Source organism: Chroicocephalus ridibundus, chromosome 2 (assembly GCF_963924245.1).
Source record: "Chroicocephalus ridibundus chromosome 2, bChrRid1.1, whole genome shotgun sequence".
In the NCBI taxonomy this organism is placed as follows: domain Eukaryota; kingdom Metazoa; phylum Chordata; class Aves; order Charadriiformes; family Laridae; genus Chroicocephalus; species Chroicocephalus ridibundus.
The window spans coordinates 49,643,125-49,659,148 of NC_086285.1; the positions used below are offsets into that span (position 1 = coordinate 49,643,125).

The window sequence follows — 16,024 nt, forward strand, 5'->3', positions numbered from 1 at the left end:
AGTCAGCTGTAGGGTTAAATCCTAATTTATCTCACTGAATATTTAACAGTGACACAGTCTGGCAAAGGATCAGTAATCTTACTGTTAGTTTCATTCTTGATTATCGCGTCAGCAAATCTTCCTACTGCTGAAGATGCAGACAAGACAGGTGGAAGATGGCAATTTACATTGACCCGTTGGGAAATCTAAAAGAAAAATGTTGGCTAAAAAAATTCTTGATTCTCAGAAAAAGTGAATTTTGTAACTGAGAAATGAATGAAAGCAAAAAATGGATTTTCACAAGATATTTTATCTGCTGTGATTTTCAGGGAAACATCCGTGGAAATCCCAACTTGTATACAAAGGGTATGAACAGGAAATCTTTCTTAGTTCTGCATGTTGGTGAAAAGAAACATTTTTCTCTGAAATTTCAGCCTTAAAGGAGTATTTTATTCCATTTCCTGACCACTAAAGTGCTGTATTCTCATATTGCTGCGAATGTTAGTTCTGGATTGTCTCGAATAGATACTGACCGCTGAAGAAATACTGCTGTATTTCTTTCCTTTCCTTCTCTTTTCTTTTTTTTTTCCCCTTTTCCACTCTTGGGGAAGAAAGGGAAACTTTTTATTTAAAATTATTTTTCTGTATCTCTGCCTTTTAAAGTTCCATGGTACTGGTAGAAAAATTTATCTCCCTAACAGTGGAACTAATGGTATAAGTAACTTGAGGACTAGAAAGATGTCGTCTTTGAAATAGGACAGGTACAATGTTTTTCTCAGTGAAAAGTTCAATGTGAAATATTTTCATTTATTATTATTTTAAATCTTGTTACTTTGCTATCAGGCTCAAATTTAATCTCTCCTATTGCAGGTCTTTGTGTTCAAGCTTAATATGAAGTATAGAAGTGCACATGGGAATAGAATTACATTTGCAAATGTAAATCACCTCATCAAATCCACTGTTCACCATATGGTGAATTTCAATCTTCTGTAATCACAGCCTGATACTCATAACAGTTCTTGCACTTCAATATGTTAAAGCTGCATGAGTCAGGACTGTTGTGAAGCAGGAAAACTGCGCTGTGAAAAGATACTGGGAATATCTGCAGCTCCACTGATAAAGTAAATGATGGTTTATGTATCTTAAAGGCTGGACATTATCCAGGCATAGAGTTATGCTCAGTCTTGAACTGAAGAATAACTGGATGATTGAATGTAAACCAATCTGAAAACATGCATGAGTGTAAAGGATTCATATAATAAGAAGTCAGTCCAGAATGAGGAATCCTCTCTTGATCAGAGTTGAGTTGTCAGCATCCAAAAGCTTGATGCAGTAGGAAGCACTGTAAATAGCCATTGATGTAGGTGTAAGCCTTGTGAATAATTACAATTGAACTTTATAAAAAAATCTAGATAGACACAAGTGGGAAGGTAACTTCTAATAAGCAAGATAAAATGAGAAATGTTTAAAACTGCATTATCTCTTATTTTGTCTGAAGGACCACCTGCTTTTGGAGAGGTTTTGCTGGGAGTGAGTTGCATTTTATATCCACAGAGATTCTAAAGTTTGTCATTGGTGCGAACTTACCCTTGGAAGACGATGTTTACACATCCTTTGTTTTGACACTGAGAGTTGAATCAGACCACAAAGAGAGTTGCTTCTGGGAGAAGAGGTGGCTGCGACTGCAAACTTACCCAGAATGTGTGAGGGGACAGGAGGCGGTCTGAGAAGAACTGTTGTGATCTGTCTTGGAGAAGAAATTAAGAAAGGAAATTGCTTAAAAGATTTCTTGAGGAATGACAAATTATTTCCAAATTCTTAAAACTCAAAGTTTGCTGAGGTGACTATAGGTGCACTATATAAAAATGCCATTTTGAAGGAGGGCAGAGTTTGTGACTGGCTTTCCTTTGGAGGATAATTTCTGCAAAATGGGGCTTAATTTGTGGGAGGACTTGTGTGATTGCCAGATGAGCTCACAGCTCTGTTCCTTCATCGGTGTTTCAGGACTTGCAGCAGAAAGCCTTAGTCTTTCGAAATGCATGCAGTTTTAAAGAACTACTGTATTTTGTTCTATAGATACATCTTACTATTACTGTGAAGACTCTGGAAACATTTTGTAGTGTTTTCATGATGGTATCTCCTTCCCTGTTTATATTTTCTATGTGATGTTTAAAAGAAAAAGATTTGCTAACATCTATTCTGTCCAGAGGATGTTTGCATACAGTTGTCTATACTGCTCTGTGCTCAAACTAAAAATTTTGGACATGGTTAAGAATGTAGATACTGTAAAAAGCAGTTGAAAGATCAAGGTTTTAACGCAGCAGACTGTAGAGGAGAGTAGTCTAACCCCTTCTCTTAGACTCAGTTTGGTAGTTTGTGTAACTGCTCCACCAAGAGAGGGCGAGGAAACTTGTGCGTGAGCCAAAGTTACAATTGCATTCAAATGACCTTACAGCATCAAGAACTGTTCATGTGGGGGAAACGCAAATAGAAGCGACACTTAAAGTGAGCCTGCTAGCCAAATGGTGAAATTCTGGAGGGGAAAAGGAGGCTCAAGAAAGGAAGAATGCTATGCAGATGATCAAGAGCAAGAAGAGTTGAAAACCAGGTACAGCAATGGCTGCTCCGGAGCTGTAATCCCCTGATACTGTTTGTCTCTCTCGGAGCTTAGCTGTGAACGTAGTATGTATGTAGTGTGTGTGCAGAGGCATTGCTAGCCATGTTTTAAATTAATGCAGACAAAAAAAGGGAACATGGCAAATGCTGCTTTAGTACTTTTCAGATTCCCTTACTCTGCAGTTTAGTTGAATGCTGTTTTTCAGCTATTGCACTGCATAACGCTGCCTGGCCTCTTTCTCAAATAATGCTGAGCTGAGCTGCTCTTGTGTTGTCAGATGCAGATTTTATTCTGGTGTGGCAGTGGGGAAAGACTTATTCTTTGGTGCGCAAAAGTAGGGCATCGACAGTTTGCTGTGCTTGAATGGGTCAAGGATCCCTGTTTACTGTGGCTGCTTTCTCTCTCACTACGTCAAGGTCTGAAGTTAGTCCTAGTAAACTGACACGCTATTTAAAATGCTGCCACCATATGGGCTTTTTTTGAGAAGAAACCAGAAGGAATCTGAGAGAGCTAATGTTTTTAAGGCTACAGATGAAACTGCTTTGGGCATCGGGTGTCATCATATAATTATTAAACGAGTGTTGTAGTGGGAGCTGGCAAATCAGTGCAAACTGAATTACTTGAAAAGTTTTGCAGACTTTCGACTGCAAAGTAATTGCAGTTATTTGGGATACATGTATTGTTCTATGTTCATAGGACAATTCGTCACTGATTTCTGTTGGTGATCCTGGAGTGTAAGAAGCAGGAAATACGTTAACATTTATATGCTGTGTGTATTAATCTTCATATATGCTGATAGATACTTTGGTAACTTTATACTTATTTATTGGAGTATACTATTAATGATGCCTGTCTAACTGGTATCCTGGACTTCATTCTGTTAAATGGAAATTTCTGCGACATAAGGAGCTTAGACATGAGTGTTTCCTTTGAAACACAAGATAACTGACTTGTGCTGGAGATGTCATCTTTTATGAAGCTCATTTTCTTGATATGGTTGGAGTTTGCTTTTCTTATCCATGTTTAAATTTGAAACCAGAACTTTAAACCAGAAAAAAAGGAAAATGGTTAAAAATTAATGCATGAATTTTGGACAGTGTGAACTATTTTCTTCATAGAATTTTTTTAAAAGAATTTTTTAAACCTTGATCATTCTGAAATATTAGATTGCTGTTGGAGAGTTATGTATTTGTGTGCTGGTGGCTGGAAGGAAGGTGGTAAAACTACTTAGATTCCCGGTCTCTCCTCCCCCCTGCTCCAGCTTTGTTACTGTGAATTTGTTTGCTTGCTTACCAGTTAATTTTAATGTAATCTTCTCTGCTATAGTCAAATGAGGGACAACTCCTTATAATTTACTAATTCTTTTTACTACTCCACATCTTGTCTGTGTCTGAACTCTGTGAGAAGAATGACTACATCTAGTGAATTTGTTTAAAATAAATAAATATTTGCAATTGCTTCTAATCAAGTTAAAACAAGAAATCAAGTTCAACTCTATTTTTCACATGCTCTTTGTTATAAAACCCATTTCATCTCAGAGCCAAAATAGTTTAAAAGGTCTTTTTGTGGTTGGGAGCTTTTTAGCTTTGGAACAATGCCCACAATAACTGTTCCTTGTTCTGTGATTGACTGACTTGAAGGAAACTGACATTTCTTAATCGAAAGCTTTACATCTTAAAACTTTATAAAAATGCTTTGGACTGTACCTGCAATACCTAAAATCCTTAGCATGCTCAAAAATCTCAGTGCTACAGCTGGTTTTAGTCTGTTGTAGGAAGGCAAAGGGAAGGAAAGGAGACCTTTTTGTAGAGTTGTTAGCATCTGTAACATGACTTTGCAAATTATGGGAGTGTAATTGTAGCTGGACAGAAATGGAGTTCATATCAGTCAGAAAGAATACCCTTCTTGTTAGCTCTTTTTACTCCCCTCCTTCTCTGTCCCCACTAGTTCAGGTAGGATTACATTGCAACCAAAGGGCACTTAAATTCTAGTAGGAGCCCTTGTCTGTAGGGATTAGACTGACAAATCTAATGTGCTCTTGAGTGAAATAAGTCTGATGGATTTTTCTTGCTCATTTTCATACGGATCGGTTTTTCCTCTTGTAAATTCCTGTTTCAGCCCCTGATAAAGAACATAAAGGTACAGTGAGTACAAAGACTTTGTATTCCCCCTGTTCACTTAACTTCCCATGCTGCTTCTTTCCATTAAGTCTGCTTCCAGTGAGGTGCTTATATTCATCACAGAGTGGCTCAGAATTTGTCCCCACTTTCTTTATTTATCTCTAAAATGCAGAGGAACACCTGCCTTGCACAGGTGTTGAGCAGTTTTTCAGTTCTTGTGGAGAAAGTATTTTTGGAGGAACATATTAAAATCAGAAATATTTTCAACAGACTTTTATTTCTTCTCAATTTGCCCTCCCCCTTGTGTATCCCAGGTGTTGCCGTTCAACGTATGTACTGCTATGGCATGGACTACAATGGAAATCAGTTTTGTTTCTTTCCGGTGAACTGTGTCCCAAAACTTGGCAGTAATACAGATACTAAAAAGAAAAGGTGGAGGTGGAGGGAATTTATGTGGAAGGTGTTGTTAGAAACTACCCTGTAGTCAAAAGATCTTGTTCTGTGAGCAGTCGGGTTCTAAATGTGTGAAGGGAGCTTGGATAAAAGCAAAGTGTACTAAAACTTGCCGTCTTTGCAGACTAGCCAGAAAACAGAATAACTTCATCTTAGTTAAGTCTTTAAACAGAACCGGAAGTATTGGGACTAATTTAAAATACGTTTATTAGCCTTCCTAATTAGGATTTTAGTTGGAATTATTCTAAGACAACTCCTTTCAAATATGAAATTAAAAGACTGAGGTGTATATGTGGCCTTTTAGAGCAGTACAGCTTGCCTTCAAATCATGACTAGTCATTGTGGGGCCATACAGGAATTACTGGGAAAACCTGAGGATTAGAAGCGATAGGAGCATGTTTCACCTTGTGGTTTCCATGTTGTTAGCTTTTTAAATACTGAAACGATTTCCTCATCAACAACTTTGGTACTGTTCCCTTTGATCCCACCTCATTCCGAAATCCTTTTGGTCTAAAAGAGATGAAATGTGCTTCCTGATGTCATTTGACTTCACACATATAAGGTTTCATTAGAGACCTGGAACTGAAGTTGAAAAATGTAGCTGACAAAAAAAAAAATTTCAATACAGGAGATGCAGAAAGAATAGCTGCCTAGTTAGGCTCTAAAAATCATGTGAACTTTAAGCCACTCAAGAGCTTAATTTAGTGGAAGACTGGCCTGAGAGGCTTAATATAGATAGCTCAGATATCATGTGGAAACTCTAATTTAGACATGTATTGATATAAGAGACCTTGAGCTTATTTTTATTTGTGCCTGGCCAGACTGTTTGTTTGCTTGCCTCCCTTAACCCCACTCTTCATTCTCAGGAAATGCAGTACTGTTACTGCACAACTACACCTAACTGTACCAGGGAGAGTGAAGAAAAATCAACTTTCCAATACTGGCACTTGTTCTGGTTTAGCCAGTTTTCAGTGGAGTCTTCAGTAAACTTGTTTGGTGCTGCTCCTGGTAGCTCTGACTGGGAAGGTGAAACAAGTAGTGGTTCTGGTCAGGATATCCTTCCTCTTGCTGAGAAGGGTTGGTGAGTTTTGAACCTGGCTTTTCCTTTTCTTCCCATGAGTAAAGTTCTTGAAGTGGTGAGAGAGACAACAAATGTTGTAGGGAAAATGCTCGTCTCTTGAAGTTGAGAGGAAAGCAGGTAAGTTACTTCACATGCATCATCCTCTCAGTGCCCTCCATCCAATGTAAAGCAAAACCAAAGAAAACAAACTTGAGTTTATTTATCTTGAAATGGCAGTCGTCTTAGATCAGAAAAATTCTTTGCTCTTCTCTGCCTCTTAAAGAAAGAAGCAAGTTCACTGGGACTTCTACTCTTTTTCCTTTTTTCTTTTTTGTAAGTTATGCCTAAGCACTAGTTTACTTGTCTGTTTCCCAATACTGTAACTTCAAATTATAGCTGTTACATCAACAGCACAGTAATTTTTAACTCTGTTCAGAAAACTTGTTTCTGGTGTGGTCATTAACATAACATCAGCAGGAGGGTCATAGTGTAACTGCTGTGACTTGCCCTCTGATGAAAGTGTCATGGGAAAAACAAATGGACGAATGGATTGCCTGTATGTTTGCAGTAGCCATGGAAAGTTCTGCTTTGCTAAAATCTACATTAAGCTTAGGAAAAACCCCCACCCACACTTTAAATCTTTACTTTTAAAAACCTGCTGCTTTCCAGTATTACTTCAACTTTTCACAGGAATTTATTTGGGGTAAAATCATACTGTTGGTCTGGAAGCAGCTGGGGATTTTAACTGTACAAGGAAAAAATGCTTCTGAAGCGTGTATTCAAAGTCTGGAGTAGGTGGTGTTGATATCACTCCCGGTTTCTTAAAATTACAGCCCTTAATGCAATCAGAGTTTATGACATGTAACTGTACTTTATGGATCTATAACTTCATCACAGAGATTCAGTTTGGGAGGTATCATTATCAAAGCTAGGGTTGTCTTCCAAGTGAAGAATTAAAATACCTCAACATCCTTACAAAAACAGAGACAGAGTAAATAGGACATCTTCATGTTTAAAAACTTTTAAGTTGATGGTGAATGTTTCACTACTTAAATTCTCTGTGAACAAAGTTAACTTCTATAAACCATACAGAATAAGAGTCAGACCAAGGTTCTTTGTGGTGGGTTGCAGAACGTTTCCTATAATGACACAAGAGCTTTGTTGTTCCATCCATTTTGAGCAAGTCACAGTACTGTCCTCTGGCAGCAGTGAGTGGTGGAAGTTGCAGAAGTTTATGGGCTGTACCGGGAGGACAGTTTTTTGTGCATGGAGTTTCAAAGTCTTGATAACTTTTTCTGTGTCTTTCTGAGAGATGTCAGGTTCCTTCGTAGTTAAAAAACAATCTCAAATACAGATGCTGTGAGTCAAGATTTCTTTTTTTTATAAGATGTCTTGAAAATTTTGGATGGCACTTGAGCATAGTTATACAGTGCAGAATGCCATTTTATGCAGTGTCTGAAGCTGACCTACTTCTTGTCACGTCTGTTACATTTGCCTTCACCATAATTTAAAAGTAATTAGAATCTATCAGTTTGTCTAAAACTAACTTTTTGAAGGGAGAAAGAGGCAAATATTTGTATTTTGTCTTTATTGAACAGCATTTCATTGCTTTGCTACTGACAAGAAAAGACCATCTCAAGTTTTTGAGTGAACATCTGTGTGAAGGACAGCCTCAATCTCTATGATTCATTTGTATTAGAAGTAGGTTTTGTTATGGCTGTCTCTCAAAATGCAAACCAAATGTTTTTATGTGCAACCCTTTTGAACATCAGACCAATCCCATATTCCATTAAATTCTTGCTGTTAAACTAGAGAACTTGGTTCTAGAGATAGAAGGAATAAGGAACTGGGTATTTTTAGTGTTAAAACACTCTTTTCATTCTGTGAAGTGCTATCGAAATTTTTGTCCCTTCTCACAGTTTGATGGAAACATGCCTCACATGCCTTTTTTGAGACTCTAACTGGCCTTTAATTCTGTAGCTCCAAACTTTGGGTACTGGAGCATCTTGAGTGCATTTTTACTGTAGTGATCATAGCGTGCACTGAAGCACCAGAACACAGGTACCCATACAAAAGTGACCTGGACAAGCCTTTTAATCCCTCTGTTTTATTACCATTTTATAGTGAGAAAAATAACTTTGAGAGTGGTGCACTTGCCTACAAAATGTCACGGACTTTATTATGTTACTTATAAAGACCTCCAGAGAAACAACCGTGGAAGACTGCTGAATTGTGAACTAATGTATACTATTATCAATGTGTTTCTAACATATTCAGATTTTACAGTCAGTGTTGTTTATAATGCAAAAAAGGCATTTTCAATACAATTTTTTGAGATTGCCTGTAAAGTATTTATTGCCTGGGGAAAAAAATACACGTTCTGTCTGTGATGGGCATGCAGTAAAGGATTCCCTAACTTGACAAACCGTTCTTTAGCCTGCCTCTTTAGTCTCTCATGTCACCAGACTGAGCTGTGGGGCTGTTACTAGGTCTGCAGAAATGTTTTCCGCAGATAATGTACATGTCTTGTAGATGAGAAGCTATTTTTAGCAGTCTGGTTAGACTTTGAGAGTCACTGAGGGACAGAGTCCTGGCGGAGAGCTGTGGAAGGGAGCAACTAATGGTTTGGAATGGGAAGTGGGGAAAAAGGTACCTTTTATTCCCAACTGTGTTGTCTATTTTTGACTATGTTGTTATTTCCTGGTAACTTGCAAAGAAAAAGGAGGTTTCTCAGGTTTGTTAGGAATAATCTCTGTGTTATTGAGGGGAAAATCGGTAGGCCTGCGTGAGGGGAAACTTACTTTTTTACTGTGATGGTGTTCAAAGGCTGCCTGGATCTCAGCAAACTGACACCTTTTAACTAAAGCGAATCTGAGAACTGCTGCTCTTTGCTTTGCGTTAGTGGAAAGGCTCTGACCTGAGACAGTTTGGATGGAATGGGAGTTAAGTTGTACACTACTGCATTTGCTTGTGTGCAAGACTTTTTCCTGAATGCACAGTAACCAGGGAAGGGTGATGCAGACAACAATGCCACTGAAAAAGGAATTATTATAAATTGTGAAACCTTTAATTTGACCATGATACTCAGCTACAGGCAGCTTTTTAATATTTAAAACTTGATATTTTAAAAAACCTCCTTGTGAGCTTCAATTTGATCTATTTTAATCACAGAATGATTGTTCAAAAAGACAGCTGAGGTAGAAAAATAGCACAATGCACAAAAGGGGCCACGATTTTGTATGATTACATGTTACATTATGAACTTGGGGCAGGAAAGGTACTGTTTTTTCCAGGTGGCAGAATAGCTAGTGAGACTCCCCTGAATACATTGCAGTGCTTTCTCTCCTCCTCCCTTCCAACTTTTTTTTTATTTTTAATGTGTGTTTTGTTTTAGTACTAAAGTCAAAGGTCACCCCCAGCATTTCAGTCTCCATGTGAATGGCTGAGTGAACGTGCTTTTCCTCACTTTCATGTTTATCTTTCTAAGTAAAATTTGCAGGTAGAGAATTTAAAATGGAATTCAAAGCTGTTTGAGACTTCTCTAAATGACATACCTGGGAATGCTGCCACATAGCAGAAACGTTTCAGTGATGTGTATTTCATTGCTGTGGGGACACCAAAGATAAAGTAAGGTAGGCTGCTACGGTGTTAGGTGCTACAGTGTTTCATAAAACAAAGTTCCATGCAATCGAAGGTTTGCAGACATGCTGAAGTGAAAGATCAACCATCTCTCCTCTTACTATTTATTGGTAGGTTTTATATGTTCCATCACACTGTCTTTTCATACAGGAGTAGTGTTGTCTACCTGATATGGAAAAACTTTCTTTTTTTCCTTTTCTCTCAGTTGAAAATAACTTTGAAAACTTTTGTCTTTCGTTCCTCTGGCCAGTCAGAATGGGCTCATGCTGAGTGTTAATTTTTCTTCATTTTGACTGGTGGGTGTTGGTCCTGCTGAGACTATTGTATGGTGGCTAACTTTTGTGCTACATGTGCAGTCCTGCAGATTTTTTTGGGCTTAATCTGGTCGTGCAACTTTGCCTATGTAGGATGTTTGTGGGAAAATTCTGCATATAGCTCTTCAGCTTTGTTGGGTCAGGTGTTTTCTGCCCATCTTCGTGTAGAACATGTGATGTGCTCTGGGTAACTTGCAAATTTGCTAAACTGAAGTTCAGTTTTATTTTTACAGCTGTTTGTAGTTCGTCTGAAAAACACAGACCATAATGGTTAAAACCTGATGTCTATGGTGATACCCCTTGTCTTGCAGCAAGGGGAGCTGATGGTGAATGCAAGCTGTACTATGATAGCTAACTATTAAATGTTTGGTTTTAAAGACTTGATGGCATAGTCAGGTCACTGATCCTGGTGGCTGCACTGAGGAACACAAAAATGATGTAGCTAGTGGCCTCTCTAGTTGCCTTTTTGCATTGTGGATGACCTGTGCGGCTCTAATGTCTGCAGGTTTGTTTGGAGGATAGAGCATGCTCAAATTCGCTTCCTGCCTTCATCTGTAGGAAAATACTCTACCATTATGGACTAATGTGCATATACATTATTTAACCAGAATTGTGTTAAAAAAATAAAATGAAAAAAATCCAAGAACTGAACGGAACAGATTCATATATCTTCAGTGACATAGTTTTGATGCATGACTGCATAAACAAGCTTCTTGTTAGGTAAGAATAAACTTGTGCAAAGGGAAAAATGAAAAATCTGGTTGAATTCAGAAACTTGCAGCTACATATCATGCCAGTAAATCATATATGCACTCTAGTAGCAAGAAAATATTCTTTGTGCTAGCTGTACATTTGGGTTTTGTATGGTTTCTTAATTGCATTATTAATTGGTATCTCTATGTAGAGGCCTTAGAAAGGCTAATGAACAGCTCTGTTCTTTGTTCAGTGTCTTCAGGTCTGAACACAATGTAAAGATTAAGGAAGACAAGAAATCTATGAAATGATACTGTTATGCAAAAGTTTGAAGGAGGAAAATTTGCAAAATGTAGTGCCAGTTGTTAAGTGATCTGTTGTCTGTTGCAGGACTTCTGCGTTGCTTTTTTCCCTACCTAGATTTAGCACGGATTATCTGAAATCAGTGGGAGTTATAAAACACTGTTTTGTTCCGTATCAACGTGGCTGTATGAGCACTCGTTTGGCAGTAGGATTCTATGGGAGACCATATAGATGTATGCTGTGTTGTTTCTATGCAGTTTCATGGTACGTTCTGGGAAAAACGGTCTCTTAGCTGGCCCGTCTGTGTAATTGATCTTAGCCTAGAAAGTTGTGGATCCAAGTCAAGTTGCTGACCTGTTCCTCCTGCTTATTAATAAACCTTTGTGTTTCTACTGCAGTCAGAGTATGTAGAGTGAGACTGAGGAAGAGGGCATTTCGGCACAGGCTCATCCCCCTGAGAAATTGGCAGTGTGCCTGCTCAAATTGCACAGAGATCGTTTGGGCTGTGGGCAGGGGCTGTGCAGGTGTGTGGCTGTGGAGTCCAGACTGAACAGCAGCTTTGGAGCAAGGGCGTGAGTGGTGGAACTGCAGACCCACAAGAAAACCTGTGGATCTATTAAAAGAAAGAGAGCTCTAGGAAGATTCTGGTGCAGCTTATCACTTACCAAGACATTCACCCCAGAGGGACTGTACTAGACTTAGTGCTGCTTAAAATCTGGCTGTCTTTTTTAACTAAAGGATGGTTACTTATTTTGGCCTTGGTATGTCAGTTGCTGGTGTTGATGATGATGATGGAACTTTACAAGGGAATTAATTGCTGGGCCTGAGTCATGGGAAACTCTGCTTCCTGTTTTGGCCATGGAGATTCCAGCCTAATGATGAGTATCAGTAGGATATTTTGATGATGATATTTTTATTTAATAGTATAAATGAGGTATGGACACACTGTTTTTTCTTCCTTTTCTGTTTCCATGGTGAGGGACAGATGTGTGAAAACCGAGCTTCCCTGCCGTGGGCCATGGGATCTTGCAGAGACATAAGAGCACACGGAGAAGAATGGAATATTTTGAATTTCACAGTTTCAAAATGATGGTAGAATACCTTACTGAGTAGAACAGAAAATGGTTCTTAGTAGAAACTGTGAGTCGTGTCTTTGCTGAACCCTGCAGTTGGTACAGTAGAATAAAACTGAGTCTGGGTCCAGAACAGCAAGGGAAATAAAGGTGAACTAGTGCCCCCAGGTCTCTACTCTGCAGTAGGAATAACTACCATGTTTAATTCCCTGAATCTTGGTAGGGAAAATACTGCAATTTTTTCTTTGGGGTACAGTCTTGTCTTTTACTTGAACTGCTGCGTGAACTGTTTGCATTGGTCTGTTCTTCCTACCAAAAGGATGGACCAAGAGTTTGTTAAACAAAGCCACAACTGTTATTTGTATGGGGCAAGTGATGGCCTGGAGATCTCTGCTGCTATTGGGCATGCCTTTTAATGTTATTTCACCACTTCTTCCTGAAAATTCTGTTGGACCCTAAAACCTCAGTCAGATACACTATAATATGTCACCTTGCTTGTGCTTAAAGCATGACTAAATTTACATCAAAAGCTTTTCTACACGAACCACAGAAGGCATTAAACAGGCTGGCTTCATTTCAGGGAAGTCAGTGTCTATGTAGAATATAGAAGTATTTTTCTAAAAATTCTCTCTTTTAATGATACGATGTGCAGCCCTTTCCAGGCAAGTTCATTTTTCACTGTCTGCCACACGAAGTTGCAAGGAAGTGTTCCCCAGACCTTCCTTAATAGCAAGGAGAGTTTCATAGTCTGTCTTGACAGTGAAAGAGATGTGATGAAGCTTTAAGGTCTGATGCTAGAATGTATTGGATGGAGAACCTGAAATTAATGAAGGTTAAATAATGAAATTGAGGGTGAGCAGTCTCAAAGCACTTTTTAATGTTAATGGCTTCAGCTGTCAAATCTTGGCATCTTTTTACCTTTTCTGGCTCAAATAGGAGCTTGTATATCAAATAAGCAATCTACACAGGGAATTTACAGAGTAGGTAAAGAGGTCTGTTCCTTTCAGGAAATCCTGTGTTTATATTCAGGATTGTACTTGTAGGCCTTGCTTTCCATTTTCCTTGTTGATCTAGAAATCCCAGTCTTCCACAGCTCCCTTGACAGAAGCTTGCTTCTTCATGCTTAAGCAAAACATGTGAAGGTCTTTAAAATAGTCAGATACTTTGGTTTAGTGGTACTTTACTCTGGTGCCAAAGTTGGTTATCTTCCAATGTAACTGTGGGTACTGAAAGTCCAGAAGATGTTCCGGTCTTAAATCTGAGTCAATGTTATCGTTATTTTAAGGAAACTGAGTACTGGGAATGATAGTGTTGCTTGTGATAGAGTATATGCATGAGTTGAGGAAAATGAATCCTAATTGTGGTTCTGAGGCTGACAGGACCTTTGCCAAATTTAGATCATGAAAAAACAGTTTGAAGGAAGAGATTTCTAAGCATCGTAATATACTTGTATGGAGAGATGCTTTCTTTTAAGCTGGGGGTGGGGAACATTAAGTGAATTTTTTTTTTTTTTTCCCCCAGTTAAATGGAGAAGCGCTTCAAATGCGGTGTTTTCCAAGGTTGTAAACCTACATGTCGTTCTGTGTACTTTCACCTTTACCATGTGTGTCTAATATTTTACTGAATTTGTCCAGTTCCTCTTATTGCCCGATCCAGGGTTGCTTTTGATACTGTAGTAAAAAATTTCACTTCCAGAGAAAGTTTTCAGAGAAATTTCAGTCTACCAATTAAGTTGTAGAGTACACACAGGAAAAAAATCCTTGACATACAGGAATAAGGTTTGTCGAAGAACTGTTTCCCCTCACTGAAAGCTGGCTTGGTTGCTTGCCTGAGGCTGTTGGTATACTCAGAATGCTTTCTGACTGGGTGCTAAGATATGAATAAGTCATAAGGCATGCCGATAAGTGGGAAACTGAATTGACTGATCGCTAAGCGGGTCAGCTTGCCCAATCCACTTACAGTAGTTTTAGGTCTCCATCAACAGAGATTTACAATAGAGTGGGAGCTGGGAGGAGGAAGTTTGGTCAAGTGCTTTCTTACTGCCTGCGCTGTGACTCTGAGTAAGTGAAGTTTGATGTCCAGTACTATCTGTTGTGCATTTTGGAGAGTACATACACGCGTACAGGAATTTATTTGAGGACAACTTCAAGAAGCACCATGTTTAAGCACTATTGCAATTCTTTTCCAAAATAATTTTCTGAATTGCTTGGAACCATTTGATCCATCTGTATTGAGTGACTTCAGATTTTTATTTTTGTGGCCCTCTGGGAAAAGCCACAATGCTGGATTTCAGTTTCATTGCGTAATTAAGTAAGATAGTTTAGTCTGCAAATGAAGCAAAAACATAGCATGTCTTACATTTAATTTGCATTTTTACCCCTTAGCTTGTGCTCTTATGTAGCTCTTCCTTGTAAGGAGACTTTTTGTTTTGTTTCATTTTTGTTTAAAGACTGTATCACAGCGTTGCTCTTGCCATGTTCATGCTAATGCCCCTGGAATTTTCTAAAAACTCTGTTCCAAAATCTTTGCTAGTGTGACTTTGACTTTAATGGCACTAAGCCATGGATATTTGGCTCAGTTTCCTAGAATTCCACAGTCTGTTGTTAAGATAAACATTTCTAGGTTCCCAAGAACACAGACGCATGTATATGGTAATATACTGGGTATACAGAGTAACCTTTAAACAGCAAATTCTTATTTTCCTTTTTCATTCTCGATGTATACACACAAACTTCAGAAACAGAAAAATGACATGACAGAATAATTGTGCCATTTTTTTAAACTACATCGTAGCACTTTGAGAAGGGCTGTGGGATTTCTCTCTTCTGTTGTAACCATTAACTTCTATGGAAGCCAAAGGGAAGCAGTCCTGTGTTGGAATGGTATGTGTTGAGGTGCACCCTCGTTAGTCAGCAGCTCGTGTCTCAGCTGCTGGGAAGTCCATGTGACCAAGGCTTTGGTATGAGGCCCAGAATTGCTGGTTGTTTAGGAATTCGTTGTCTTGTTACGTCGCTCAACACTGGTACCTAAAGTGACTTGTAACGCCCAGGCATCCAAAAGTGTTGGAGGTCTGGCTTTCTTTTTGCTGAAAAGGGCTGTGATCTGTATTCCCCTAGCCCAAAGCTTTAGAGAGGGGCTATAGTTATAGAGTATGTGACAGAGCTGGGTTCAGTCCTCTCATCTCCTCTCCAACATAATAGTGTATGGTTGAAGGCATTTTTCCCATACGTAACTACTTAAAAATGACAAAAGAAAATGGATGTGAGGCCCAGGGATATTAACAGCCAGTTAAGAAATTGTGGGATAGATTCTGAGGAACTCTGTGCACGTTTTGGGTTGTAAGACAACCTTGAAGCGTGAGGGAGGTTCTCACTGGGTTGTGCTAGTTGCTGGAGCTCCTGGGGAGGCTTACTGCCAGGGAGTGAGGGCCAATGATGCTAGTGTGCCAAAGCAGATCTTAGCATCTTACTTGGAGCAGGAATTGGTGGTCTGACTGTCCTTTGAGGTAAGCTTCCTAATAGTCATCTTTAAAATTGCTTCTAGCAATAGTAGGAAACTTTGAGGTGTTATTTTCTGCAAAAAATGGGAAGTTCTTACTCAACAGATTTTTTTTTTATGTTTTGTTTTATTTTCTTTTTTTTTTCTTTATCATCTTCTTATATGATTATTCAACTTAGTCCAAAGCAATAAACTCAGTCTGAAAGTAAGTGTATCAGGACACAGCAGGTACGGTGCGTGGGATTTTTTTTAGGGCAGTTTGCAAAGAATCTTAC

General features: G+C 38.7%; 1 protein-coding gene across 1 annotated transcript in view; it reads left to right on the forward strand.

Moving 5' to 3' along the window:
• The first annotated feature begins 2,436 nt into the window (after window positions 1-2,436).
• Window positions 2,437-16,024, forward strand: part of TRAK1 (trafficking kinesin protein 1) — a 109,447-nt gene continuing 95,859 nt past the window's right edge. The window contains exon 1 of the mRNA XM_063325380.1: window positions 2,437-2,587. Within this exon, the coding sequence (XP_063181450.1) occupies window positions 2,502-2,587 (86 nt within the window). The 5' untranslated portion in view covers window positions 2,437-2,501. The remainder of the gene's footprint in view (window positions 2,588-16,024) is intronic.